General features: G+C 45.8%; 1 protein-coding gene across 11 annotated transcripts in view; it reads right to left on the reverse strand.

Moving 5' to 3' along the window:
- Positions 1-1,259: 1,259 nt before the first annotated feature.
- Nedd4l (NEDD4 like E3 ubiquitin protein ligase) overlaps positions 1,260-26,565 on the reverse strand; it is a 319,440-nt gene continuing 294,134 nt past the window's right edge. For all 11 annotated transcript variants that reach the window (XM_040741708.1, XM_040741707.1, XM_040741706.1 and 8 more), the window contains 12 exons: positions 25,718-25,783; positions 24,009-24,238; positions 22,062-22,183; positions 19,598-19,668; positions 18,011-18,106; positions 16,202-16,275; positions 13,294-13,354; positions 11,485-11,544; positions 10,057-10,164; positions 8,981-9,077; positions 8,374-8,446; positions 1,260-5,992 (listed from right to left, as the gene is read on the reverse strand). In XM_040741708.1, coding sequence (XP_040597642.1) covers positions 5,890-5,992; positions 8,374-8,446; positions 8,981-9,077; positions 10,057-10,164; positions 11,485-11,544; positions 13,294-13,354; positions 16,202-16,275; positions 18,011-18,106; positions 19,598-19,668; positions 22,062-22,183; positions 24,009-24,238; positions 25,718-25,783 — 1,161 coding nt within the window. In that variant the 3' untranslated portion in view covers positions 1,260-5,889. The remainder of the gene's footprint in view (positions 5,993-8,373; positions 8,447-8,980; positions 9,078-10,056; positions 10,165-11,484; positions 11,545-13,293; positions 13,355-16,201; positions 16,276-18,010; positions 18,107-19,597; positions 19,669-22,061; positions 22,184-24,008; positions 24,239-25,717; positions 25,784-26,565) is intronic.

A 26,565-nucleotide genomic window follows, 5' to 3' on the forward strand; every position in this document is an offset into this window, starting at 1 on the left:
GTTACATCAGCAGCACAAGGCACCCACTGAAGAAATGGTGGCGGCGCACAGCCATTGCAAATGTGCTGTGATTGGAGCAGCGAACGCTCTCCCCAGCCCTGCGCCCAAGCAGACTCCAACAGGAAATCGTCTCTATCTCTCCAGGCCCCAGTGTGCAATTGGTTCTGGAAGTTATCCACGGAAGCAGAGCTGGATCTTAACTCAGGCTTGACCTTTTCCTCCCCGGGTCAAATATCAGAACATATCCCACAGCCTCCAACCTCTGGAAGCTTTGCTGAGAGGACCAAGGTGGTGAGAAGTGGTGCTTGGTTGAATGTGACTTCTCGGTCAACGTGTGCTCACTGCTAATGTTAGGGGTTACCAAATTGTGGAAATGCCAGCATCACTTAGATCTCACAGCAGGTTAAGGGTTTTTCAACCTAGATTCATCCCATCTTTGTTCTTCTATGAGAACTCACAGTGGTCCTTCCCACCTGCACTGTGTCTCCTTCTAAGCCTGGGTGGGGTGACAGAAACTCATGATGTGATAGACTGATGATCCCCCATGGAAGGCCCCCATGGAAGGGGGAGCAGAAGGGGAATGGGATGGGAGGGCCGGTAGGGAGAGGGAGCTGGGATTGATATGTAAAATAAAATTGTTTCTAATTTAAATTGATATAAAAAAAAGAAATTCTGGGAGCTATGACCACTTTGTAGCAAGTTTATGAAACTACAGCAAGCCCTGGGGTATGCTTGGATGTCACAGGCTGGCCGTCTCTGAGGGGATAGGGTGAGGACATTGACTGGGTCACACCAATGAGAAAGGCAAGGCTTCCTGCACCCTCAGGAACAGAGAGATTGAGTTGTCATGGAAAACTGACACAGGTCTGGATACTCAAAGCATCTTTCTGAGGACAACCATGGCTTGGCTGCCAGTGTCACTCCCTCCCCTGAAGTCTGTGGCACACTGGAGAGCAGCTGTGAAGTCTGTTGCCTTTCTAAGTATGGAGTAGTAGGATCCTGCATGCTGTATCAAGTTGGCAATTCTTAGGGTTAATAAAAGACAAAACCTAGCATCTGGATGAGGGCAGATGAGCCTCTTACTATGCTTATCCCAGGTGTTCAGGGCAGACCTCACCCCTAAGGTGGGGCTCTTACTGGAGAGTAAGAGATGTTCACTCCTTAAATCTGTAGTCGTTCAAACCTGTGCCACGATTGAAGTGATAGATTCTTGAAGAAGCTTGAGATCAGACAACACATGGTACTTATGTAGGAAATGCTCCAGCTTTCAAAATTCTTTATTAAATATTTGACAAGTTGCATCACTGCTTTACAACAACTTCACTTTGTCACATTTTTTCATTGGCTGTCAGGAAAACAAGCTACAGTATCACTTTAGATCTCTCGAGAAGAGAGAAAAGGACTTGGCGCATGTACCAGATTCAAGCTCTGTTAAAGCTCTCCGGACTGGGAAAGCAAGAGCATCAGCCATTACGCTGTCTTAGAAAAATGTCAAGGTAGTTTGGTTTTGACCATTGTATCAAATAGCACTCAGCTTTGTTAGGGGGTGGGGTTAGAATAAAAAGTTAAGAAACATTGAGAATTCACTTGGAATGCTTGAAATTCTTTTCACCTTCAAAGTCACTTTTAAAAATAAATGTTTCATTCAATAACAGGTCCCGAATTAAGAAATGACAGCAAGCTAATACCTTTTTAGGGTTCTCTGGGGCGCCGAAGGTCAGAATTCTCAGGGCATGACTTGAAGAAAACTGTAGACGGGACTTAGCTCTCATTCCCTTTTGAATCCAGATTACTCCTAAGGTGAAAAATGCTATACAAATATATACAAATATATTTGGACAGCATACATACACATATATGTATATATGTTACATGTGGGGTAGCAAAAGGAAGAACAGGTCGCAGAGTCAACGTGAAGGAAACTGTGACAACAGAGGTAAAGTCAGTCTGAGTATGAGGCATCGACTGGCTTACACAGGAACAGCCATCTCTCCGCACAGTCTGGGAAGTCTTTGAATACATTGAGATGCAATGGGGGGAATGCAGCACATAAGAGGTCAGGCACCAACAGACGCCCTTAGGTTCCGACCGTCGCCCCTTACAGATACAAAACCAGTAAAGAGACACGTTGCTTCAGACACGTGCTTGGGAGGGTTAGCATTTCAAATAAAGGATAGATGCTGGATGGTAAGTTTTCTTGGAAGATTTCATACCAGACAGAAAGCTACCCCTTTCTTAGAAAACCCTAGACAGGCTCACGTCCTAACACTACAGCTTTTTCTCTGACACACTGAAAACACTGGGATGGAGTGCATACACAGATGTATACACACTGTTCATTAAGGCTTATATAAATTAAAAAAGTGGTCCAATGTATATCACATTTCTACCCAGTTTTAAAATCTAAGGTACAAAGTGGAGTTTATAAGGTTTTGTTTTTTTTTAAACATATCCTAGTCCTGAAATTGGCAGTTTTGACATGACTCAGGATATTCCCCAATGCATGAGACAGAGGTAGCATGTGGTCTTCTGGGAGCCAGACAGGGAGCAGAGCAGGCAGTGACCCTGCACAGCAGCACCCCTACTGGCCAGGAAGCAAATGACAACAAATAGCATCTCCCTTCTGTTAACTGAGAGAGCCACAGACAGAAAAACAGCTAGCCCAGTAGGGAGGGGCTGGGTAGCTGAGGAACCCAGGCTTTCTTTGTAGACGTTCAGATGTTAGAGGGGAGATGCAACACTACCAGGAAAATAGAGAACACATTGGAAGCTGCTGCACATGGGAGCCTGACTCTCAGAACAAACTGGAATCTGGAGAGACCATGAGCAACAGGTCATGTGAGATGCACAACTGTTAAATTATTTTGCAACCCACTTCCATGAGTCTACTGCTGAATCGTTATGAGGGAGAAGATGCGTGTCAAGTCACTTTATATCACTGCTGACCTGAATGTCAGGATTCGCTGCTGTCTCCTGCTTAAGGTCCCCGGAAACAGAATTCTTTATTTTATCCACCCCCCTCCCCGCCCCCAGCAATGGAGATTAAATCTAGACATGCTAGACAAACACTCTGTCACTAAGCTACATCAGCCCTGGGAACAAAAATAAACACACATCTCTGGTTCTTGCGATCCACTAGCTGACCAGCCACAGAAATGTAGACACTGGTGTTTCAGACAGACAAGGAAAGCGCACTGAAGACACCGGGGAGAGACCAATGCCTACCACCACCTGCTATGGAGTCAGTAGGCTAATCCAGGCTTACCACGGGGCAGGGAGAGAAACACAAGATAGATAGCCACATGTTGCTCGAAGTCCTTCCACAGTGAAGCAAGAGTCCTGGAACCCACTCTGTAGACTCAAGGTAAATGATCCCCAACTCTGTCCGCAGCAGCTGACTGCAGTGCTGAGGTCCCAAAAGAATGACCTGCCTCCTGCACCTCAGGCACAGCATACTCCCCATTGCCATTTACAGGTATCACACAAAGATGACCAGGCATGGCCATCACCATCCAGAGACATCAGGCATTTTAGGCAACAAGCTTCACAAACCAGAGAAACAGGGAACTGTGTTTTTACTTTCTAACAGGCCAGCTCTCCAATCCAGTACAACTCTTAAAAATCTGAATTATGGATCAATGGGCTGAAGTGTTATCCACAATGGCCTGCCTTTCAAGTACTCCCAGGGGTGTATTTCAATAGGTCTTTTCTGCTCTTGACTTAGAAATGATCAGAATTAAGTCTTTCTTTTCATACTTTTAACTAAAAACATCATATATAGGTTAGGTCAAAGGACAACTTGCAGGAGTCAGTTCTCTCTTTCCATCAGGTGGGTCCCAGGGATTGAACTCAGGCTGTCAAACACCCTGACTCACTGAGCCATCTTGTTGGCCCCTTTTGCATTTATTTAAAATGCAGAATGACTACTTTGTATTTAGTGAATAATGTGGTTCAGTCTAGATCCTACAGAATTATAGAACCCCAGTACTTAGAACAGATTTTGGTTTCTTCTTCAATCAAAATACACCTTGCAGCTCGAGCTTTGGCACACTTTTCAGCAGAGAGATGGTTCTGGATATGGAAGGTTATTAAAACAAAAAGACCCCTGCCCCCAACATCTGTTAACCACAGGGGAAAAATATCTCACCAGAAGGTAAGAACTGAGAGTGTTAATTGTTTTTATAATTACTGGATAGCATAGGGAAAAGGAGCCAAGGCTCAGCTTGGTAGGATTCTACCCTCTGGAGCTTCACCCATCAAGAATGTCCATGGCTTCTTCATGGCGCCCACAGCTGTGTAAACACTAGTAATTTCTTACACCAAAGGTCCTTCTTACAGAGCAGAGACCACAGTCTTTTTTTGTCATATTCACAACTGGCAAGAGATCAAAATATCCCATGTCCCCTAACTCAGGACAGGGTCTAGGACAATACAAGTTAAAGGGACAGCAGGGGTGCTGAACTCCCACACTGCCTCAGGCATCTTCTCAGAATACAACAGAATTCTGCAACAGAGACTTACAGACTGTAGACACCTACATTCCTCCACCATTGCGAACCAGGCAGTTCGAGCTCAGTGGATCCCACCCGGTCTTCTAGCTCACTTTTAAACCAGCACACAATAGACATGACCTGGGGGGGCAGTACACAGTATCGAAGCATGCAAAATAGGTCAGTAGGTCACACCTTGGCTAAGTGTATAGTAAGTAAATCCGAGTCGTCGAGTAGAAATTACAAACAGTTGGAGAAGATGGGTGTGGAGGCTCAGCGTAACATCTCGGTTCACTAGCAGCCTAATTCACAATGGATAGATAATGCACCAGACAGATGAGTGCAGGGAGGAAGAAACAATCACATGTAATGTTATGAGAAAAAAATGAAACAAAACAAAACAGATATGACCTGCAGAAAGTGCCTTTGGAATTGCCGCAGTCACAGCAAGAATGGGTTATTAGCTACTGTTTAGCCAACCACTGACTCTGGCTTCCTCAGTTTTGAATCAAGCAATGCCATCGGAAATGTCTCTACAAACACCATAGCATAAGAAGAGGCTGCACGTGACAGGAAGGGTTAAGGGTTTCTGATGCAAAATGACAGTCCAACCCTGTCTTGAATGTGTGATGACACACGTCAATACTTCTAAGGAACAATGGTGTTATTCCTTTCAAGGTAACACAAAGATATCATGCTATGTTACAATTCTTCAGTCTGTACCTAGTACCTAAATTTGTACAAAAACAGGGTAATATCCAGTTTATTTTCATTCTGAGCATGGAAAAATTATTATACTTAATGTTCTATTTGAAATTCTTTCCAAGTATTGGTCTGTAGAAGGCTTTTGGAGAAAAATTAGTCTTCCAATAAGTAGAGGGTGGGGGGTGTCAAAGTACTTCAAAAATAAAAATGTCACCGACATTAAGCTTGATATGAAATTCAAATACAAAAAAAATATGCTCACTTTTCCAAGTACATGAGACATCTTTAATTGTAATGAAATAAAATCTGAAAATCAGTCTAAATCATTTTGAAAAGTAAACATGAGTTTTGTAATACTATACCTGTAGCGTGATTAATTCCATTCATTGTCATTAGAAAGTATGCAAAATATTTATTAAGGGCTTTGCCTGCAGAGGCACAACATAAATAGAACAGGTCCTCCTGAAATGTAATCAATGTACAGGCCAACCAGTTGAGAATTGGTGGTGAAAGGGGGCGGCACTTGAGCTGGGGCGGCGTTCCCTGGCGGAACTTGGGCGCCGCCTGGACAAGTTGGGCTCCAGAGCCAGGCCAGGCAACTGCTTCTGCCACCGGCTCTGCAAAAGTCTGCTAGGCAAATGCAAAAGTGCACGCAGAACTTGCTGGAAGGGCAGTGTCCCCAATGCAGCGGGCCTTAATCCACCCCTTCAAAGCCTTGAGCATTCTCCACGGCCATGAGAAGTTTCTCCCGCAAATCTTCAAAGGTTTCGTACGGAGGTAAATCAAGGCGATTAAAGCTGGCAAAGGAATAGAAAGTTGTGGTGAGTGGTTGCCATTCTCCTCGTCATGGCAGCACTTTCCTGATTTGGCTAATGGGCACTGGCTGTTTGAGCAAGGGAATTATTAAAGAGAAAAAAAAACCCACACTTTTATTACCCAGAGCCAGATTCTAGTTAGGAAAGTGTCTATGCCAAACATGTTATACAGTCAACGGGGAAAGCAAAACAGTCTTTCAACTGTCCATGACTACTCTGCTGCCTGGATGGAGACACAAAGACAAGACAAGCACCGGCATCCACAGAGAGACTAAAAATGTGGGCTGGGGAGATGACTCAGCTTGCAGGGGCTTGCAGGCAAGCCTGGCGACTTGAGTTCAAGCCCAGATGCCACGTAAAGGTAGAAGGAGAGGATCAAGAGGAGTCTTCTGACCACGGTAGTAGCATGTGCACCCCATCCTACACACACACACACACACACACACACACTCACACACGAGAGAGAGAGAGAGAGAGAGAGAGAGAGAGAGAGAGAGAGAGAGAGAGAAAGAGAGAGAGTACACATAATAAGTAAAAAAAAACCCACCTTTTTAAAAAAGAAAAAAAAAACCACCCTTTTAAAAAGAAGACCACGGAGCACGAGGCATGTACTCCTCAGGAATGAAGAACAGACAGACCACCTACCCTGGCCCACCATGCCTGAGCCGAGGGCTCTTCTGTAGGTGTGAAGCAGGTTAAGGATATTTATCCTGCACATGCATATCCCTATGCATGGAGGTGAAGCCAGGGAGCCATGGGTACCACTCCTAGGAATGGTGCAGATCCCAGAGCAGAGCCCAGGCTGCCTCAGTTACAGAAAGCTGAGCCAACTCTGCTATCCAGTTGGCCACCATCAAGGTTTGGAGAGAGCCAGTTCAGAAGGCTTCCACTGAGCCGGGCGGTGGTGGTGCATGCTTTTAATCCCAGCCCTCGGGATGCAGTGGCAGGCAGATCTCTGTGAGTTCAAGACCAGCCTGGTCTACAAGAGCTAGTTCCAGGACAGCCTCCAAAGCCACAGAGAAACCCTGTCTCGAAAAAAAAAACAAAGCAAAACAAAACCGAAGAAGAAGAAGAAGAAGAAGAAGAAGAAGAAGAAGAAGAAGAAGAAGAAGAAGAAGAAGAAGAAGAAGAAGAAGAAGAAGAAGAAGGCTTCTACTGGTGTGGGGGCAGGTATAGCTCATCCTTTGAGAGTGTTATAGATGGATGGCCTCTGCAAGAAATCAAGCCCACTTGTTTATGGGTCAAGTTCAAACCCTGTCCCTGCCATCTGTGTGACGCTGGTCAAGTCATTTCACCTCCCTGAATCTGCTCAAATGTAAAAAGGAGAAACTGTTCACAGGTTTATGGGAGGGTCAAATCAGAGTTTGTGCAGAGGGGCTGGGAGCATGTGCTCAGGAGATGGTGAGTGACTAAGGCAACTCACCCCATGTTTACTGAGTATCCGCTCTGCCTTACCCAGTTCAAGAGTATTTAAAAAGGCTGCCAGCCCTGTAAGGAAGCTGTCTGAAATCAGTGTGCACGGCCACACAGGACAGAGCATGCTGCTCCACGCAGTCACAAATGGTCCTTCAGGTGAGGGAAGGGAAGGCACCCACAGCAGCTAACTCTCCACTGCCAGTTTTTACAGAGGCGCTGACAAGCATTGGGGGCGAGAAAGGATGCTTATGCCAGCTCAGCGGGCTGCAGACCCTCACTGTACTGAGAGGGGCAGGGCCACAGCCCCCACTTCCTCCGAAGCAAGAAGGAAGGAAAAGACTGTGCAGAGACCTGGGACCGCAACTGAGTTTGGACAAAAAGGAGCTTGCTGAAGGTTGCTTTAAAACCCACTAGGCCATGCCTGTCTCTGACACTGTGCTGGGTGTCATATGACTCTTTGAAGCCAATTAGTAATGCTTCCCCCTCCCTCTCCAGCCAGTCCATGGGTCACTTGCAGACTGTGTGAACAGAAGAGCTTTTAAATTGATGGTGCTATGGGGAATTTTGTCCTTAATTTTATTTTTTAAACACTGTTGTATGCATGTGGAAGCCAGAAGATAATCTGCTGGAGTTGGTTCTTTACACCATGTGGGTCCCAGTGATCCATCTGAGGTTATAAGGCTTACATTCATTTATTTATATATGTCTGAGTGTTTTGCCTACGTGTGTGTGTGTGTGTGTGTGTGTGTGTGTGTGTGTGTGTGTGTGCGCCATGTGTGTACCTAGCACCTATGAAAACCAATTCTCCTGGAACTGGAGTTACAGATGGTTGTGAGCCACCATGTAGGGGCTGGGAATCGAACTCAAGTCCTCTGCAAAGAGCAACAAGTAAGTACCCTTCACCACTGAGTCATTCCTCCAGGCCCCATGGGGATTTCATTACTTACCATGTGTGAGCTCTGGGCAGTTTTTCAGGACTACCCCATTGCTCTATTGTAAACAGCTGAGGACCATTGGAACCTGGGGAGGGGGGGAGAAAGGCAGAGATCAGGAGGGCTTGAAGCAGGAGAACAAAGTTCCGGGGAGCTTAGTGGCAAGGGGAGGGGAGGAGTATCAGGTGGGGCCTGCGCAGTGAGTCCTGTGGGAAATCCCCAGGTCTGCACCGCTATCTCCCCCGCAGCACGGAATTGTCTGTGCCAGGCAGTGGTATGCAGGCGCAGGTGCTGCGGCCTCTCTGCTTCAGGGGAAGGTACAGAGCAGAAAGGATCCCGCCATGCGTGATTCTGAAAATCTGGTTTTAAGAGCTGAACAGAAATCCTGAACTATGCGAGGGCAGGGGAAGGAGAAAAAAAAGAAATAAAAAAATGATAAAAGAGACGAAACCTTCAAGCTGTCTGTACAAACACTGCCTGAACCCCTGCCTGCTCTGCATCTCCATGGGTCTCTATGGAACTAATGCAGTTAAACTGATCTGGAAAGTTACCTAGGTGGCAGGTCACTACCTGTTTGGGTCCTCACATGAGGACAGAGGGGTCTGGGACACGCAGCACTCACCATACAGTTCGGCAAATCCATTCATGGGTACTCGGGAGGTGCCTGTGACAAACTGTAGTAACCGGATCCGCTTCTCGGCATCCATCAGGAGCACAGCCTGCCAGAGGCGGAAGGTCATGATGTCACCATGCAGCAGGCAGCACACACTGCCATGACGTCACCATGCAGCACACACTGCCATGACCCAGGCAGGCAACTAAATTCCCATTTACACTCCCATGGAATCGCCTACACAGTCAACTCTGAGAAATGGCACCATCTCCCCCTTTTGGAGGGTCGCTACAACCCGGCCTCTCTATTCTTAGAGCATTGCCAGGTCCCATCTTTTCTTTTGCCAACAGGCCGAAATAAATGATATTAAAAGAAAACTTTTTGGAGGGCCTCAAGCTCAAGTTTCTGGGTTTGAGGCCTGGTGTCTCCCTGAAGCCAATTCTAACCAGGCAGTTTCCACAAGTATCTAAAACAAGAGGAAGCCAGGTGATATGGTCACAGAAAGATCCCCAATGATATTTTATAAACAGAAGGAAGCCCGAGTCAAAAATGGGCCTTGGGTCAAACTGTGTGCCTCCCAGATCTTAAAATGCAGTAACAGAACCAGCCTTCCTGGACATGTGATTTGGTTTTCTATAATGCAATCCAAAATCAAAGCCAAGTTCCAGTCTTGGAAAAGTCTGGTTCCTCCTCTCTGTATTTGTACTGATACTTGAATATTAATAACAGACATTCAGAAGTTAAAACATGATAGCTGATTTCTTTTCATTTTTTTTTAAAAGTCAGCACCTGCCAGTTTTAGTGGTATACACCTTTATTTCCAGCACTTTGGAGGCAGAAGCAGGTGAATCTGTTTTGAGACCAGGCAGGACTACACAGTGAGATCCTGTCTTTTTTTTAATTTTTTTTAAAAACCTGATAAGTAGTTCAGGCTGTCCCAGAACTTTCTGTGTGTCTCAGGCCAGCCTCAAGCTTCCAATTCTCCTGGCCCAGCCTTCCAAGTGCATGGCAAGGAGGTTAGGGCTTTTGCCCTGATTTGGGGTAAGAACCTGAAGCAGAGGTTGGGCCTAGAGTTCTGCAGTTACCTTCCAGAACCACTGGATGACAGGATGATTGGGGCAGTAGCCATTCTTGTAAATAGAATGTTGTCTCCAGTCATTCACGTCCACATCTCCAAGGCCGCACATCAGCAACTAGTAAGGAAATTGATCAGATGTAAATGAGGTGGGTTATGCAAGCTGAGTATGCTCTCTTCTCTATGCTGGTGTGTGTAACCGGGCAAGCAGGTAAGCCAGCAGTTCAAGGGAGTCAAAGAATTCAGATGCATGGGCTGAACTTCCCCTGATACTCACATCAGAGTGGGAGAAGGGAGGGAGGGAGGGAGGGAGGGAGGGAGGGAGGGAGGGAGGGAGGGAGGGAGGGAGAGGTTTTCTTATCTGACCTGCATCAAGATCTGGACTATATGGTTATCTTTCCAGCCCGTGTGCTTTAGACACAGTGCTGTAGAGTTCCTTGTACCACATTAGCAGATACATAGGATTCTGTCTGTTACTTGTCCCCATGACAGCAAGAACTCATCCCCCAGATGGGTTAATTCATGTGACAACCTCATCCTTCCAGCATCCTGTAGGTACCCAGGCAGGAACTGGTCCCTTGAATCAGTACTTGTCTAGAGTTTGTTCTTATCATAAGAGTTTCCAATGAATATGATATTCCCAAGGAAGAACTAAAACCCAACAGGAAGAAAACCATTCCCAAAGTCTGAAAACTGATTCCTCGGCCCCTGGGACAGCCTGGCCGAGTCATCTTGCAAGGTTGTTCTCTTCTCACAGCCTCAACAAACTTGTAGTGCTTGCGATACCAAATATTCATGACACTCATCTCGAAACTTCCACTTTAAATTCTCTGAGACATGCTTTGTTGGACATGGGCCTGGAGAGACCAGCTGTGGACAGATGCAGCCTCCTTCCCTCTGTGCCTTGACACAACCCAAGGAGAGACGTGTTTGCGGTTTCCAAGTTGCTCTCTCCCTCACCTCCACCAAAGCTGAGAAGCTGAGATGGACATTCGTGACACACTTCCTACTACTACCCGATGGCCTCCTATGGCCCTTATTCAATGCACGCCACTTCACGTTCAAGGCCCCGTCTCCTTTACAGGCTCTGGAGAAGGAGTACGGCTATAGTGTGGCCAAGTCCTACGACCACCTGCCAAGGTGGAGACTGGGCTGCAACAAAGGGCACCGGCTCAGCCTGGTGACACAGTCTGCTTGGCCTGAGGATTGGGCTATGCACTCAGCGCAGCTCACTAGAAATGCTCACAGCTGCCCTGTCATAGGCGACAAATCGACTTGGCTACTATTGCTAGCCTCCCCAGGCTAGCCCAAAGACAGGCCTTGGGATAGTGCATTCAATATGTCATGTGCCAGAGTATTCAAAAATGTCATTTTCAACCTAAGGAGACACTTAAAATCATCTACTTTATGTATAAAACATGATACTGATTAAACAAACCTCCAGTTCGTTTTCATCAAAAATTTTAATCAAATCGATTGGAAGAAGTTCTGTAAATCCCTGAAAGGAAAAGATAAAAACATCTTAAGCACTTCTTTGAAAAAGAACAATTTCATGGGTAGAAGTCAGCCAGAGAAGGCTCGCTCTTCTGCTGGCTCACATGGCAGGGACAGTGTCAGGTGACCACAACCCCAACAAAATCCCAAGTCATGCACAAAGCCAGAAGCTTCCAGGACGTGCACACTTTCTGCAACTCTATGATACTAGGGACACTGTAGACAGGCAGACTGCAAAGGCAATTTATGACACACTTTTGTGAGTCAGTGTGTTCTAAAATGCACAGACAGACCACAAACGTGTAAGAGACACATTCAAAAACAGCCGACAGCAGGGGTGGGGGGTGGGGGGTGGGGGGTGGGGGTGGGGAGACAGAAGTAGCATCAGCCAGCACAGAGAACTGACAGAACAGCAAGCCAGGCTCTGTCCTGGGCTGTCATTAATTAGGGGGTGACCCAGGAAGACATTCTAGATGCTGTGGCCCCTGAAAGCTGGGTGGAGCTGGGAATCTGAAAGCTGGGCAGGGCTGGGGATCTGTTTCCTGGGACTTCTTCCCTAAACACCATAGACGAGTTCTCCTTTGTATCTTATGTCCCCCAGCCCTGGCATAGGTGCACTTCCTGCTCAGGGGAGGACCATCCTCATGATGTGCAGGTCACTGAGCTTGAGAACTGCTGCATGAAAGAGGTCCCTGGAAATGAATACCGTGGGGTTTGGGCTTCTCCCTTCAAGATTTATTTATTTATTATGTGCGTTCATGCATGCATAGAGGTCAGAGGACAACCTGTGAGACTTGGTTCTCTCCTTCTGCCCGTGGCACTGGAGGTTTGAACTCAGGCAGTCAGATTTAGTGGCCAGACACCTTTACTTGCTATCTCATCCTCCTGCTGCTTTTAAATAACCGGTACTATCATTATCAAAAAGGAATTCCACTTTTGCCAACATGAAATGCTTTTTATGGTTTAAAAAACAAACAAAAGCCACCACCTGAAGGGTCTGGGGAATGTCCCCTTGTGGTAGACTGTTCATGGGAGAGGTGGTGGCTTCATTCTATTACAGAGACAAAGCTGGTATTTGGATATAAGATAAAAACCCAGAGCATGAAAAGGGGGAGAATCTGTGGGAAGTTCGGTGTCACAAAGGGAGGGGCTCTGCGGGGAAAGTCAATGTGCCTGTATTGGGTAAGGCCTGAATGAGAGGGCACTACTTTTGGAAGCACAGTAGCAGGCAGCTCCTCTGGGTACTGCTAGACGTTCAAGGTAACGGCTCCAGACGGTTTAAACATGGCGGAAGCGCTAGTGAGAGGGCTCAGCCAGTAAAGGTGCTGGTTATCAAGCCCGAGGACCCGGGACCCACAACCATTCCAGAGAGACAACCAACTCTTTAGAGTTATCCTCTAATCCTCTCCTGTGTGCAAGCATACATAAATAAATCCAAAACAAACACACAAACAAACAAACATAGATGGAAGCCAGGCAGTATAATCCTATTACCCGGGAGGCTGAGGCAGGACTGCCATCAGCTCCAGGCCAGTGTGTGCCACATACGCTTGGTCTCCAGCAAGCAAGCAAGTGACAAACTAAACTAAACTAAAAACAACCTGAAAATGGAGAAAGGCAGAGCAAGAGAACACTTAAAACAGATGGCAGAGCATCATGGGACATTCCCACCTTGGGAAACGGCCAAGAGGGTCAGCTGCCTGTGCTGGCCTTCTGCACGCTGCCCTGCCCTGACCCCATTAGCAGTGCTTACCTCCAAGAAGGCGTTCATTTGCTTCTGGACCCTGTTCACGAATCTCCACTGAATGACTAAGCTGCGGGAAAGGAAAAGGGACACGCTTAGTCACCTCTGACACCTTCCTGCCCCGTAAATGAGAATCCTGAACAACAGAAGGACAAGGTGGGGTGGGGCTTGCTCCAGTACATTTGCTGAGAGTCCCTGTATTCCTTTAAGAGCCCCCGGAACACCCGGGAGAAGTCTACACTCTCTCGGAGGTTGTTGGGAGTGTCACTGCTCTGCCGGCCTGCATCTAGCCTCGGCAGAAGCAAGTGCTCCACAAACGTGGTTTGATGAGGAAGGAAGAGAATGCAGGCTGAAGATGGATGACTTAGCAGTGAAGAGCACGGGCTGCTCTTCCAGAGGAGCCGGGTTTGACTTCCAGCACCCACATGACAGCTCACATGTGGGTAACTCTAAGTCTAGTCCCAGGGGATCCGACATCCTCTTCTTGTCTCCAAGGACCCTGGCCACACATTATGACACAGACAGGCATTCACAACACCCACCCACATAAAAGTAAAAGGTTAAAGTTCTGTTAATAAAAAAGGTCATAGGATGTGATTACACATATCTACCCATTCACATGTATGTGTAAGTATGAATATGTGTTTGCTAAGAGCAGTTCATCATACCATATATCATACACACTAATATTTAAAAATAATTTGTTTGAGACAGGGTCTGCCTCCCCAGTACTGAGGTTAAAGGTGTGTGCTTCCATATCTGCCTCACGCTGGTCCTTTGAATACTACAGTTCAGAGATGAATGGTAGAATTTGAAGGTCATCGAAACTGTCCCTTAGACAGTGTTCCGTGTGACCAATCCGGATTCTGGCCTCATCTTCAAGGTGGCAACATGACAACCACTTGAGAGGCGCAGCTTGCGGCACACAGCGCTTGGTGGTATTGGCGCCACGGGCTAGGCTGCAATCCACTGCCCAGCAGTGTTCCGCCAGTGCCAGGGCACCGCGCGGGCCAGTGATTCCAACCCTACAGCCAAGACCCTGCCTGACCTCAGCCCAGAGACATACGTCCACATCCTCAGGCCTCAGCTATACTGGGATGGATAATTTTTTCTTTTTTAAAGAACCACTTAACACCAGGACTTTACAAAGAAGGCCAGTGGTGCCTTCCAGGTGGCATCCGATAAAACTGACCACGGTCAGAACAAGGTTGCAATTATCGTGACAGATGGGTACCACAGAACCTTACTTCTAGCTTATTTATTAAGTGCCATGAACTTTCATCTGGAAGTGACCAAAGCCAAACCAAACCAACTGAAAACCTCCCACACAGGCTTGAGGCTTCATCAGTGTCTTCCAGGGAAAGCCTGCAAGGCTCTCCTTTTCTTCCTGATGAGACAGACAGCAGGGTTTTCTTCACATTACACTACATAGAAGCCTGCCCTCTGGATTCAAGCCACTGACCTATTTCAAATGAGGTTAGAGGAGGACATTCCTCTTGTTAAAAAGGGATTGCAGACTGCAAATGAGCTCAGTGTGGGCTGAACCCATGGGCGTACAGAAATCAGAAACTGTGAACTGAGCATGCCTGCACTTCCCTCACTGGGACCCAGGCCTGGTCTAGAGCGCATCATGGAAGCGGCCAGAATTGTGTGTTTGATTCATTCTGCTACACCGAAGAGGAGAAGAGGAAGACATAATGGACTGAACCAAGAGTTCCTTCTGCCTTCTGGACTTCTACAGTCACTTAGGACCTAACCTTCCAGGACTTAATTATTTGGTCCACTAAGTAAGGGTTAGATGGATTGGACAGACAGCAACTTTCAGAGCCATGTTTGCGGTATTTCCCTCAGCTTCCAGTATGGACATGAGATAGGGTATTTTCTTTTTGGCAATCCCCGATTCTATCCCATTGGTGTCTAATATTCCCATGGTTGAAATTCTGAATTTCAGACAAGCCACCCATCCCTGGAGAGTACTTGCCATTTTACTTTACTATAATGGACGTCCTTTCTTCTTGCTGCATTCCTCTAGGGGTAGTTTACTAAAACCGTGAGAGAAGGTACATTTCCTTCCCACATTCAATTGCCCAGTAGGCAAACAAAAAAGAAATTGCTATTGTTTAAACGGACAAGCTCAGTTGTGGTGCATGCCTTTAATCCCAGCACTTGGGCAGATCTCTGTGAGTTTGGTGCCAGCCTGGTCTACAGAGCAAATTCCAGGATAGTTAGACATACACAGCAGGGATGTCCTGTCTCAAAAACAAAAGCAAAACAAAATAAAAGCTGACAAAAAGTTCATATTTGTAGTATGTATGAGCAGTTCTGGGAAAGGGTGACAACCAAATAAGCTATTTAATTTCTTTCTTTCTTTCTTTTTGGTCTTTTGAGGCAGGGTTTCTCTGTGTAGCTTTGGAGCCTTGCTCTGTAGACCAGGCTGACCTTGTACTCACAGAGACCCGCCTGCCTCTGCCTCCCAAGAGCTGGGATTAAAGGCTTGCGCCACCAACACCTGGCTCATTTTATGTCTTAAAGGTAGAAGTTACAGGGGCTGGGAAGACGGTTCGGCTGTTTAAGTGTTTGCCGAGTAACTGGACCTGACTTCTGGTCCCCAACACCCATGTAAAAAACAAAAAAGAAACAAGCAAACAATCAAAGCCAGGCATGATGGTGTGTCTCTTCTGCAGGGAGGTAGAGACAGTGTGCCCATGGTATACACTGGCCAGGCTGCCCGGCTGAATCAATGAGCTCCAGGCTCATTGAGAGACCCCATTTATAAAAAAGGGATAAGCAGTGATTGATGAAGATATATCTCTGACCTCACACCCCATGCATGCACACTTGTACACACACAAATGAACACACATACCATACACACACATACATACAAATAAAATGTAATAAATATGTGTATACATACTCAATATATTCTCTTTTGTTTTCATTCGTTACCATTATTTCTGACCCATTGGGCTTCAGATCCACTTGGTATGTCTGTAATTACAGAGGAAAAACCAACAATCAAAGATATGAAGTTATTTAACATATTACTGAATAACATCTTACTATAAAAGGAAGAGAAGCAAAGTTCATTCAAAAATATATCCCAGCAATTGGCTCTGTGTACAGGAGGGTGTCTAATGAACTTTTCTAGCTGTTTCAAGATGCTACACATGTAAAGACCTTATCATTAAAGGCAAATTACTTTATGGTTATTTATGAGTTTAATTATTCTCCATACATTAGCAACAACAAAGAGCAGCAATTTCAAATGCTACTCATTTATCAAGAAATTAATTATGTTGAAGGAGAAAAAAATGCCCGAGAACATCCATCAAGCCCACAGAGATCCAAATTACAATCAACCATCAAGCCCAGAGGTGCAAATTCCAGCATTCTGTTTGTTACTAGAAATCATGTTGCATAAAGAAGGATACATGGAGACAAAATACAGGGATTTAAAAAACAAAACAAAACTCAACTAATCAAACATCATCATCAACTAACACCAAAAAGGAAGGAAGGAAGGAAGGAAGGAAGGGAGGGAGGGAGGGAGGAAGGAAGGAAGGGAGGAAGGAAGGAAGGAAGAGCAGAAAGACACTTGCTTAAGAAACCAGACAGAGATTATATGTTACTTTTTATAGGAGGCCAGAGGAAAACTCTCCTACCATGTGAGTCTCTGGGATCTGTATTTGTATTCTCCTTTTGGTAACAGTTATTTTTTTTTACAAATTATTTGAATGATTTGTACAATATATATATATTCCAGGGTTATCATATATACACCAGGATTGTCAGTTTATAAAGTAAATATCAAAATAGACTACACAACTATCAAAAGATGACATTCATTGTAGCCATTAAAACAGCACAGGATATTTACTGACATTTTTAGTGTATCTAATTCTACCTCTGGAAACAAACACAAGCAAACTTGTGTCTACGTGCCTGCACAGAGTTATTCAGGAAGACGTGAGTGAAAATTTTCACCATGATATTTCTTGAGCTGGTGGAATCCTGTAGGCCATATATTTTGTGTGTGTTTATTATACTGGATTTATTTTTACTAGGAATCATCTAAGTTGGTAGAACTGTTTTTGAAAGAAAGAGACTAGACCATTCATGCTAAATAATGAGGCCATGACGGTAAGGCGAGGCGTGGACGATCCTGCCAACTGGGTCCTCTCTGTCAGGGGGCAGAGAGAGAACACACAGCAGCCCCATTCTTGAGCCTCCAGACTCCAGCAGCAGCTTCTTCGTGGGGCATTGCTACCCCGCTTCCCATTTCACTTGTGCTATTAGCCACCAGGGATGAAGTTTAGAGCACTTCCAGGGCCCCAGGACAACATGGTATCCATGACATGGGTGCCACTGCTACCTCTTTGAATTCTTTGAGTGCCTGAGCTGAAGGGGTGTGTGTGGGGGGAGGGGGAACCAAGTTCCTCCCATGCTAACGCTTTATTATGTGGATGCATTTCCTGGAGAGTCCCACACTTCCACCCTTCTATTATTTGCATTCCCTCCATTCTTCAACCCTCCTGTCTTCAAACACCATGGACTGCATGTCATAGCGCTGGCAGCCCAAAGCAGCTCAGGCAACAGGCAGCTGAGCACTGAGGAGGCAGGGAGGAAGGCAGATGAAATTCTAGATCATACGTAGTGGCGGTTTAGCCATGCTGTGCTACAGCCCACAGCAAAGGAAACATGTTGAAGAGCTGGCCCCACATACCTGCCCAAAGTTCTCTTCATCTATGCAGAACATGAGGTCAAGTTCTGTGGGGTCATTTTCTAAGATCCACTTCAAAGAGTTGTAGTACTCGCTGTCCTATAGGAATGACACGGAGAGCAAAAGTGAGCATTCATTTTCAAACCCAAACCCATTTGGCTCCTTTACTAATAAACTCTTAACTAATGTAATTCCATGCATAATATGCCCAAGGGTGACACCACTCACCACAGTGTCAGGGAGCCTGTTCTACCAAACCACTTCCCGTTTCTTAAAGATTTCCTTTGTGTCTGCATGTGCACACACATGAGTTCAGGTGCCCGTGGAGGCCAGCAGAGGGAGTCAGATCCTCTGATGGGCAGCTAGTTGTGTGAGCCATGCAGGGAACCTAATTCCTGTCCTCTGTAAGAGCAGCACACATTCCTAACCACTGAGCCATCTCTGCAGTCACATCTCTCCACTAGTTTAAACCACAAGAACTCTGGACAGTGACAGTATTTGTGACTTCCTACTGTTCTCTATGGCTAAGGCCACCCTCCTTGAGACTCCTCAGGCACCACTCCACACCCCAGATCTTGTAGCCCCACAGTGGTCTCCAACACCTCTTCCCGACTCAGCTTCCAGGGGCTGGGATTATAGCCTGGCTACACCGTTTGTGGCTATTCCATACCTGGCTCAGGTCTGCAGAATTTAGCACAGTGCCCTCCTGTCCTCTAAGAGTGAGAATATCAGAGAGCAGGCAGGACAGTGTCTGACTAAACAGCACACATTTTGTGTTCTTTCCTCTCCTGCTTTCCAAATGTTCTTTGCCCATTTATTTAACCAAAAAGTAGGGCCGTGTTTCAGAAAATAGAAGCCGTGAGACCATCAGGTCCCCTCTGCTCATGCCCAGAGGCTATCGTGGAGAACATGACAGGCTCAAAAGAGAATAAACAATAACGTGCACATCACATTTAATGCACTAGTGCTTGGGCTGCAGAGATGGCTCAGCCATCGGCAGGGTATACTGTTCATGTGGAGGGCCCAAGTTTGATCCCCGACACCCACTGGGTAGCTCACAACCACCTGCAACTCCAACTCCAGGGCAAATCTGATGCTTCCAGCCTCTGTGGGCACCAGCATTCATTTGCATGCACTACTCTCCCAATACACATAATTAAAAATAAAATAAATACTCCAAACCCCCAAATACTAATGACCAATAGGAACCACAGACTTAGGCATTAAGAGCAATTTGTAGAGCAGGGCAATGCTGCACATCTATAGTCCCAGTACTTGGAGCAGAGGCAGGAGGATTGTGTGTTCCAAACTAAGCTGGACTACATACATAGTGATATCCTGTCTCAACCTCCTTCCCCCACTGCGGGTAGTAGGGAGCAATTCCTGTGATCCCGGCCTCCTCGGGGTAGCGCAATAGAAGCATAAGTTGACAAAGGGAAAGTTGGAAGGGAAAAGTGAGACTCAACTGAGACTAAAGATGTTCATGTGGAGTGACTGTCCCTACTACTGTGACTGCAAACATGGTTCCTGACTCTGTCTGTAAGGTGAGCGTGGCCTGTGATGGCTACAAGACAGACTGCTTTTACTCACCACAGATTCCATGTCGTTCAGGGTTATCTGCTTCCCCAGCATCATCTTGTAGAATGGTCGGATGAAGAATCCTGAAATACGGCAACAACTTGGTTAAGTTTTAAGCCCTGGACACTGCTATGTATCTGCGAATGGAATCGCAGGATAAACTGCTTCCCATGTAAATGGGAGGTCATGACTGAACGATCGAGAACCTTTTAGAGTAGTCTACGAGCAAGTGAGGAGGGGACACTGGTTCCTTTTTAACTGTTAGCCTGAGATAATCCAGAATCACCCAGGAAGACAGTCTCAGTGAAGAGTTACCTACATCAGTTTAGCCCATGGACATATCTGTAAGTGTCTCAAAAACTGTTGATTGCTGCAGGAACACCTAGCCCACAGCATGAGGCGCCACTCCCTAGGAAGGGGCCCTGATCACCTCTTTGCTCTTAACCATGCATATGACGTGACCAGCTGATTGAGTTGTCTCCAAAATGACGGACTGTAACTTGGAACTAAGTTGAATTGACCTCTCTTTTTGTGAGGGTATTTCACCATGGCAACAGAAATGAACTGTGACGAGGGCCTGGGAAGCAGTGAAGTGGAGGGTGTCTGTACTTGGAGATGCCTTAGCAGCAGGTGAAAATGGCTCCCAGGTAGCACCAAACAAGCTCGGGCCAAGCACAAGCATGTGGTGCCACCAAGGTTGGCATCAGCAGAGAGCTGTTAGGTGAGTATAGTGTCTCAGGGAGGCCGGGCCAGAAAAGAGACTTCTCCAGGGCAGTGCTAAGTCAATGAGGTCAGGCGAGCTCCAGTTGTACATCAGTGCCGCTACCTGGGGTTCACAAGGGCTGCCAAGGCCACAGGAAGGCCATGGCAGAGAAGACACCTCCCTCCCCACCAGGAAGGCTGCACCTTTGCCTCCAGATGTGGGGCCCCAAGCAGCGCAGGCAGCTTCAATTTGACTTAGCGGAGCCCCCAGGCCACAGATGGCACCCTTTAACGTCTAGCGAAGTAAAAACATGGTGCTGACCACAGGGGCAGACAGGCTGAGCGTGCTCTGCCAACAAGATATCCATGTGCTGAGAAACGGAAGACCTGCGGATTCTTGACAAATGCACGGTCCCCTCCGAGGGAACTAGCTCAGTCACCTCTGGTCCCCATCCACCCTTGGCTCTCTCCATTTTCCCCTCTGCGGGGCTGAGAGCCGACCAGCCCAGGATCTTCCCGAAATGAACATGGCTTTTGATGCTTCCAGGACGCTCAGTCCCAGGGTACAGTGCTTCTGTGCCTCCGCAGGCCAATCTGCAGGGGGAGGCCATCACTACTGCTCTTTCTGTTTCTACCTTAAATACCAGGTCACTGGGGTCAGAACCATGTTTTAGAGTTATCTATTTTTCCCTCACAGTCATAAAGAGGTGCTTACTGTATACATACATACATGGGCAGAGTCATAAAGAAGTGCTTACTGTATATGCACACACATGGACAGAGTCAGAAAAAAGCACTTACTGTATACATACATGAACATGAACTGTGCTCAACTCACACTTGAACAGTGAACCAAACAGTACCATGTACCTTATACATACAGGGGACAAGTCAGAAACAGTGTCAACCTCCCCCTTGCAAAATAAAATATTGATACCATAGAATCACAATTAGCTAGCCATTAGTAATACAAATATATTAAAATAAAAGTTTGGAGGGTCCATCAATTATTTACTGGAGTAGCTCAAATTCCTTGCAAACAGCTCTCACCATCGTAATGGGGATGCTATCTTCAAGCATTCTACACTCAAGTCTTAAATTTCTCGTAAGTTTTTGCTCACTAATGATTTCTGTAGCGCTCTCTCATGTAAGGTACTACTTTTGAGATCACCAGTTCCGTAAGAGATCTGTATGACAGGCTTCGGTACATACATGTGGGAGAGGCTTTGAGTTCTAACTTCTCATACCCTGGAGTTCCTGTGTATTTCCTCCCAAGAAGAACACATATAATTTGTTCCATTTACTTCAGAAAACACTGTAGGGTTAAGGCCTTAGCTGAGTGATAACTTCACTTTGAAGCCATTAAAAACTGATTTGGGGACAAATGGAGCAAAGGCAGGCTGCTGATGGATTAGATCATTTGTTTTACTTTTCAATTAAATTTTCCATCTGTCGCCAAATGTAGCTCTCACTAGAGGAAAGGTATCCTGAAAAACACATGGACTGACTTGTGCTTCAGACTTAGTAGTTACAAAGGATAAGTATATATAGATGCCCTAACTTCCATGCACCAGACTACATCAGAGGACCACTGTTAGGAGAAAAGCTGAGAACATTCAAGGTCCTGGGTTCAATCTCCAGCCAGAAAAGAATCATCTAGGGAGAACCAGTGAAGCTCGTACTTACCATCTACATGTAGGCTAACACACCAGACTACAGAACCGCAAACGGGACTGCCTTACTTTTATGACCACAAGGCTCTGTAGTAACTCACCGTCTAAGAGTTTCCCATGAAACACTGCCAAGCCAGCAACTCTTCCAATGAAAGTGAAATAGGACAAATGATCTTCATTACAGAGGCCTGAGTTGGGATTGATCTGAAGTGTGTAGTTGTCCCTTTGGGAAGGAAAAGAGAAAAGTCCAATCACATTTAAAGAAATCCAAGAAGCTGATCTTGCCTTTGCGGCTGGTCACTCCATTTTACAGTGCGCTTACAAACCTTTGGGACTGACATGAGTCGGGGGATGTAACCCACCAGTCAGACATCCCTTTCTGTAATTGACAGTTATGGGTTATGGGAGCAGGTAACATGTGGAAATTGCTGACAGTTGCCTAATTTTTATCTATGGAAGTGCCAACTTCAGGGGCCCAGGGTGATAGCTAAGTCATAAAGTACTTGCCTTGCAAACATTCGAGCTTCAGTTTGGTCCCAGAACACACATTTAAAGAAGCCGAGTGTGGTGACTCACACTTGTAATCCCAGGGTTTAGGAAGCTGAAACAGATGGATCCCTGGGTGCTTTCTGGCTTCCTAGCTACTTGGCAAGTTCTAGGCCAGTGAGAGACTGTCTTAAAAAACAAGGTGAGCATACCCAAAGCTGTCCTTTGGTCCTCATACACACACATATACATGTGCACTAATACATACGAACACACACATACACACATGTATGCATGTGCACTAATACATACAAACACACATACACACATGTATGCATGTGCACTAATACATACAAACACACATACACACATGTATGCATGTGCACTAATACATATGAACACACACACACAGCCAATTTCAAATGGGCCAAGCACACATCCTGAGAAGATGAGGATGCTCACAGTGTGAAGGGTATGCAGAGATTCTGAAGGACACACATTCTGTAGATGGTTTCTGTGGTTAAAGGCTGATTCCTTTGAGAGGCTTTTGATTTGGGGATTTTCTCTACAGTTCCAATTCTTGGTTAAGTGATTCTTGGTTAAGAAGAAGGTGGCTTTCTCAACAATGCAAGCCCCAGGACACATCCCATGGTCCCTTTTGGACTCACAGTTATGAGGACAAGGAGCTTTCCACTAGACAGTGCAGACTGATTTTTATTTTTTTAGGAGTTACCTTGGAGATGTAGGGAGTGGTAAGGACTTTGGCTCCTACCCTGCTTTCTGCTTCAGTGGTGCTAAAGTTTTCCACAGTGGATTCTCTCATAAGCCTCACTAACACCCACCACTAACCAAGACAGTTTCTGGCTAGATCAGTTGAAGATTATCCTGAGATAGCCTTCCCAATGAGCCCTACGATACAGGAAGATGCAGAAGGCCCATCAATTGCAGTCCACTCTAGAACAACACTAAACAAACATCTCTTTTGCCAAGATCAATTCATCCACCAGGAGTTCAGGATGGGCCTCAAGCTCTTGGGTAGTCTCAGCCCAGAGAAAGCCGGAGCCAAATGTTTGCTGAGAGACCAACCCAGTCTGCGTTAGTTCCCTTGCCAGGCAGTGATGAAATTCTAATGTAAGGCATAGCCTGGTTCTTCTATTACGGGGCCAGGGTAATGTCCTTTGTCTCCCAGGCATAGGTCTTCAAAAACCTCATAATTAAGTGGTGTGACTTCGGAAACAATCCTTGCTCATGGGGCTTTCTGAAGTCTGACACTAATAAACCCTTCCTTCAATTAGAATGGCATCACAAATTTAAAAAAAAATGCCCTGCTCCCTTTGTAATTACCAAACAGATTTTCAGTTTCAGTTCTGTGAGCCAAATTGACAGGAGAAGAGTCACTTTCAGGTGTTTGTGGTGTATGGTATCTCGCCATGTTGGATCAGAACAAGAGTGGTAGGGTGGGGTGTTACTTGTCTTTTAATTGTGATTTACATCAACTAAGAAGAAAGCCTTATGAGCGGCAGGGGAGGGGCACACACTCCAACTGTCTCCCATGTACTTACGTGGCAGAGTACTCAAAGAGGCCGTAGTAGGGGTTGAACATTTCTTTTGACAGTAAGAAGAACCATTCCCTGGCCACGCCCCCGTAGTCCAGGCCTTTCTCGGATTCAAACTCAATCCACAGTCTAGCCTTTAGGACATCGGGTCTTTTCACAGACATGATCCTCCGATAGGACTCTTCAAATATGTTGTTTCTGTGGAGTTTCATTTCAAACCTGTTTGGAATATCAGCCTAGATGAAGAGGAAAAGAGCAGCTCATGATCATACGGTATGAACACACACACCCTCCCTTCCTTGGTTTTGTCATTTGGAAAATAACAAAAGGGTAGAAACGATGAATGTGCAGTGACAACTGAGAGACTCTCCTTTGCGGGTCTGTCCTCGCACAGATGGAGAAGCTCACTGTGTCAAGATGGGACACACAGAAACATCCATTCACAGTTGCTGAGCCAGCCACACATCTTCAGATCAACATCCGCCAAGCCCAGAAATTCATCCTTACCACCAGGTTGACACGGGCACTTCCCCCCACTGGCATCTCCATACTGATTCAGTCAAAAGAAAGACTGAAACCCAGGTAATTAAACCCTTAAGTAATAACCCCCAAGCAAGTGGAACCAGTCTTATCTGTGGTAGGGACTGCCGTTAGGAGAAGCAATCTATAATGCCTGCAAGTTCACTGTGCTGTCATGGGTGAGTGGGACCTTCACCCTACTGAGTTTGACAGAAGCATCCTCAAACCCAAAGCTGACTGAATGAGTGACACCCAGTCTGAAGTGAGGTATGCAAACAGTCTTCTGGAAAGATGAGGTCCAGGCCAGCCTTGCTCTAGATGGGTGACAGTCATGGAGCTCCTTGTCACTGGAGAATACATGGATGACTCACAAAGAAACACTATTGTACACCCCACTGTGGGCTTGAAGGGCGAAGAGTCTATAGTCATGAATGAAGAACTTGAGTCACAACCTTGGGACAGAGGATTGAGTGACAGCACAAGCTGCCAGTACCTCTTCACCACAGGACAACGCTCAGAACTAGACATCCACTGGAGGGAACCATGACGGGGAGGCAGCCTCAGGCAAAGGCAGCATTATGGTGGGGCTCACACTCTCCTTGCCCAGAGGCACCAAGTTTCTGAGCAAACTGAGGGCAAAACTAAGGTCCATACCAGAGAGGTAATGGACACAGAAGACTGAAAGTTGGAGGTGAAAGAACATGCCAATAGCAAACACCACCAACTCAGTGCTGGCTGTAAAAATCTCCTAGGGTCTCTTGGTTGTAAACTGTTAGTGAGAATTGCAAGAAAAAAAAAGGATTTACACTTGGGCACATCACTGCCAACTTCATGTTAAAATATCCATGTTCTAGAGATAAGATTGCGTCTCTGACTATAAAGAAATGTAACTCTATGTCGTTTTCCCAGACTTCTTGCCTCTGGTCTCAACTTATTTTCTATTCCGTAGGAATCATATGTCCTTTTTTGTCTCTCACAAGCAAGTGCCCTCCAGGTGATGTGATACATGACACTGTGTTAGTCTTCACTTACTATTTCTATTAAAAAGAAAATTCCAACTGAAGACCTGGGTGGACCAAAGGGCAGGGAGAAAAGGAAGTGTATACAGACAAGTCACAAATGGTATTTTCAATGAGGCAACTTCTGTGTTAGGAGCAGAGATAGACACAGAGATTTTCCAAGAGTTAATTACTCACAGGTTTCTTTAATTTCTTCCTAAAGTAGTCATATTTCTGCTTAAATTCTCTGGAGTAAGGAACAGCCTGAAAGAGAGATTCATACACACAGATAATGTAAACAGATTGATGCCTGAAATCTTATGTATAGTGAGCCAAGGCTGGCAGAGTTTCCTGAGTTGCAAACCTTGAAGCACTCATTTTCTGCATTTTCTACAGAAAATCTGCATAATGTCTACACAGGGAAAGGGGAAAGTCCTAGAAATGGTGAGTGCTAATCAGCACAACTAACTAGACAATAGCCAAGGAACCTCTGGATCACACTGCACAAGCTGGTATACTTTCTTTATGAATTTTGCCAGAGTCTGAGTCAGGGTAACACACGGAGATACATAGATATGGAGCATCCTTTATAATCATATTATTTGTCTTTCCTGGAGTTAAGTGTTATCAGCTATGGCACTTTAACATACAACCCCAAGTGATATGTAGAGGTCATTTAAACAGTCTTTGTGGGAAGCCAAGCATGGTACTCAATGTTAGTAATTCATTACTAACAGGGGGAAAGGCAGGATGATGTTGAGTTCAAGACCATCCTGGACGATACCTCAAGATGCTGCCTCAAATATCAAGCGTTGGGGGCATAACCCAGTGGCAAAGAGTATGCTTAGGAAGTGCAAGACCCTGGGCTCCATCTCTAGTGCTATAAACCAACATGAAAAACTTGTAGAGAAATACCATAAACACAAAGGGCAGCAGGCTGGGCCACGAAGTGGAAATTTTGAGTAAATGAACTTTGGAAAGGACTTAGATTGAGGAGTCACAGGGTTTGCCTTTGACCTTTGCCTTCAGTTTTAAGAAAGCACCCC

This window comes from Mesocricetus auratus, unplaced genomic scaffold, assembly GCF_017639785.1.
Source record: "Mesocricetus auratus isolate SY011 unplaced genomic scaffold, BCM_Maur_2.0 Super-Scaffold_6730, whole genome shotgun sequence".
Classification (NCBI taxonomy): domain Eukaryota; kingdom Metazoa; phylum Chordata; class Mammalia; order Rodentia; family Cricetidae; genus Mesocricetus; species Mesocricetus auratus.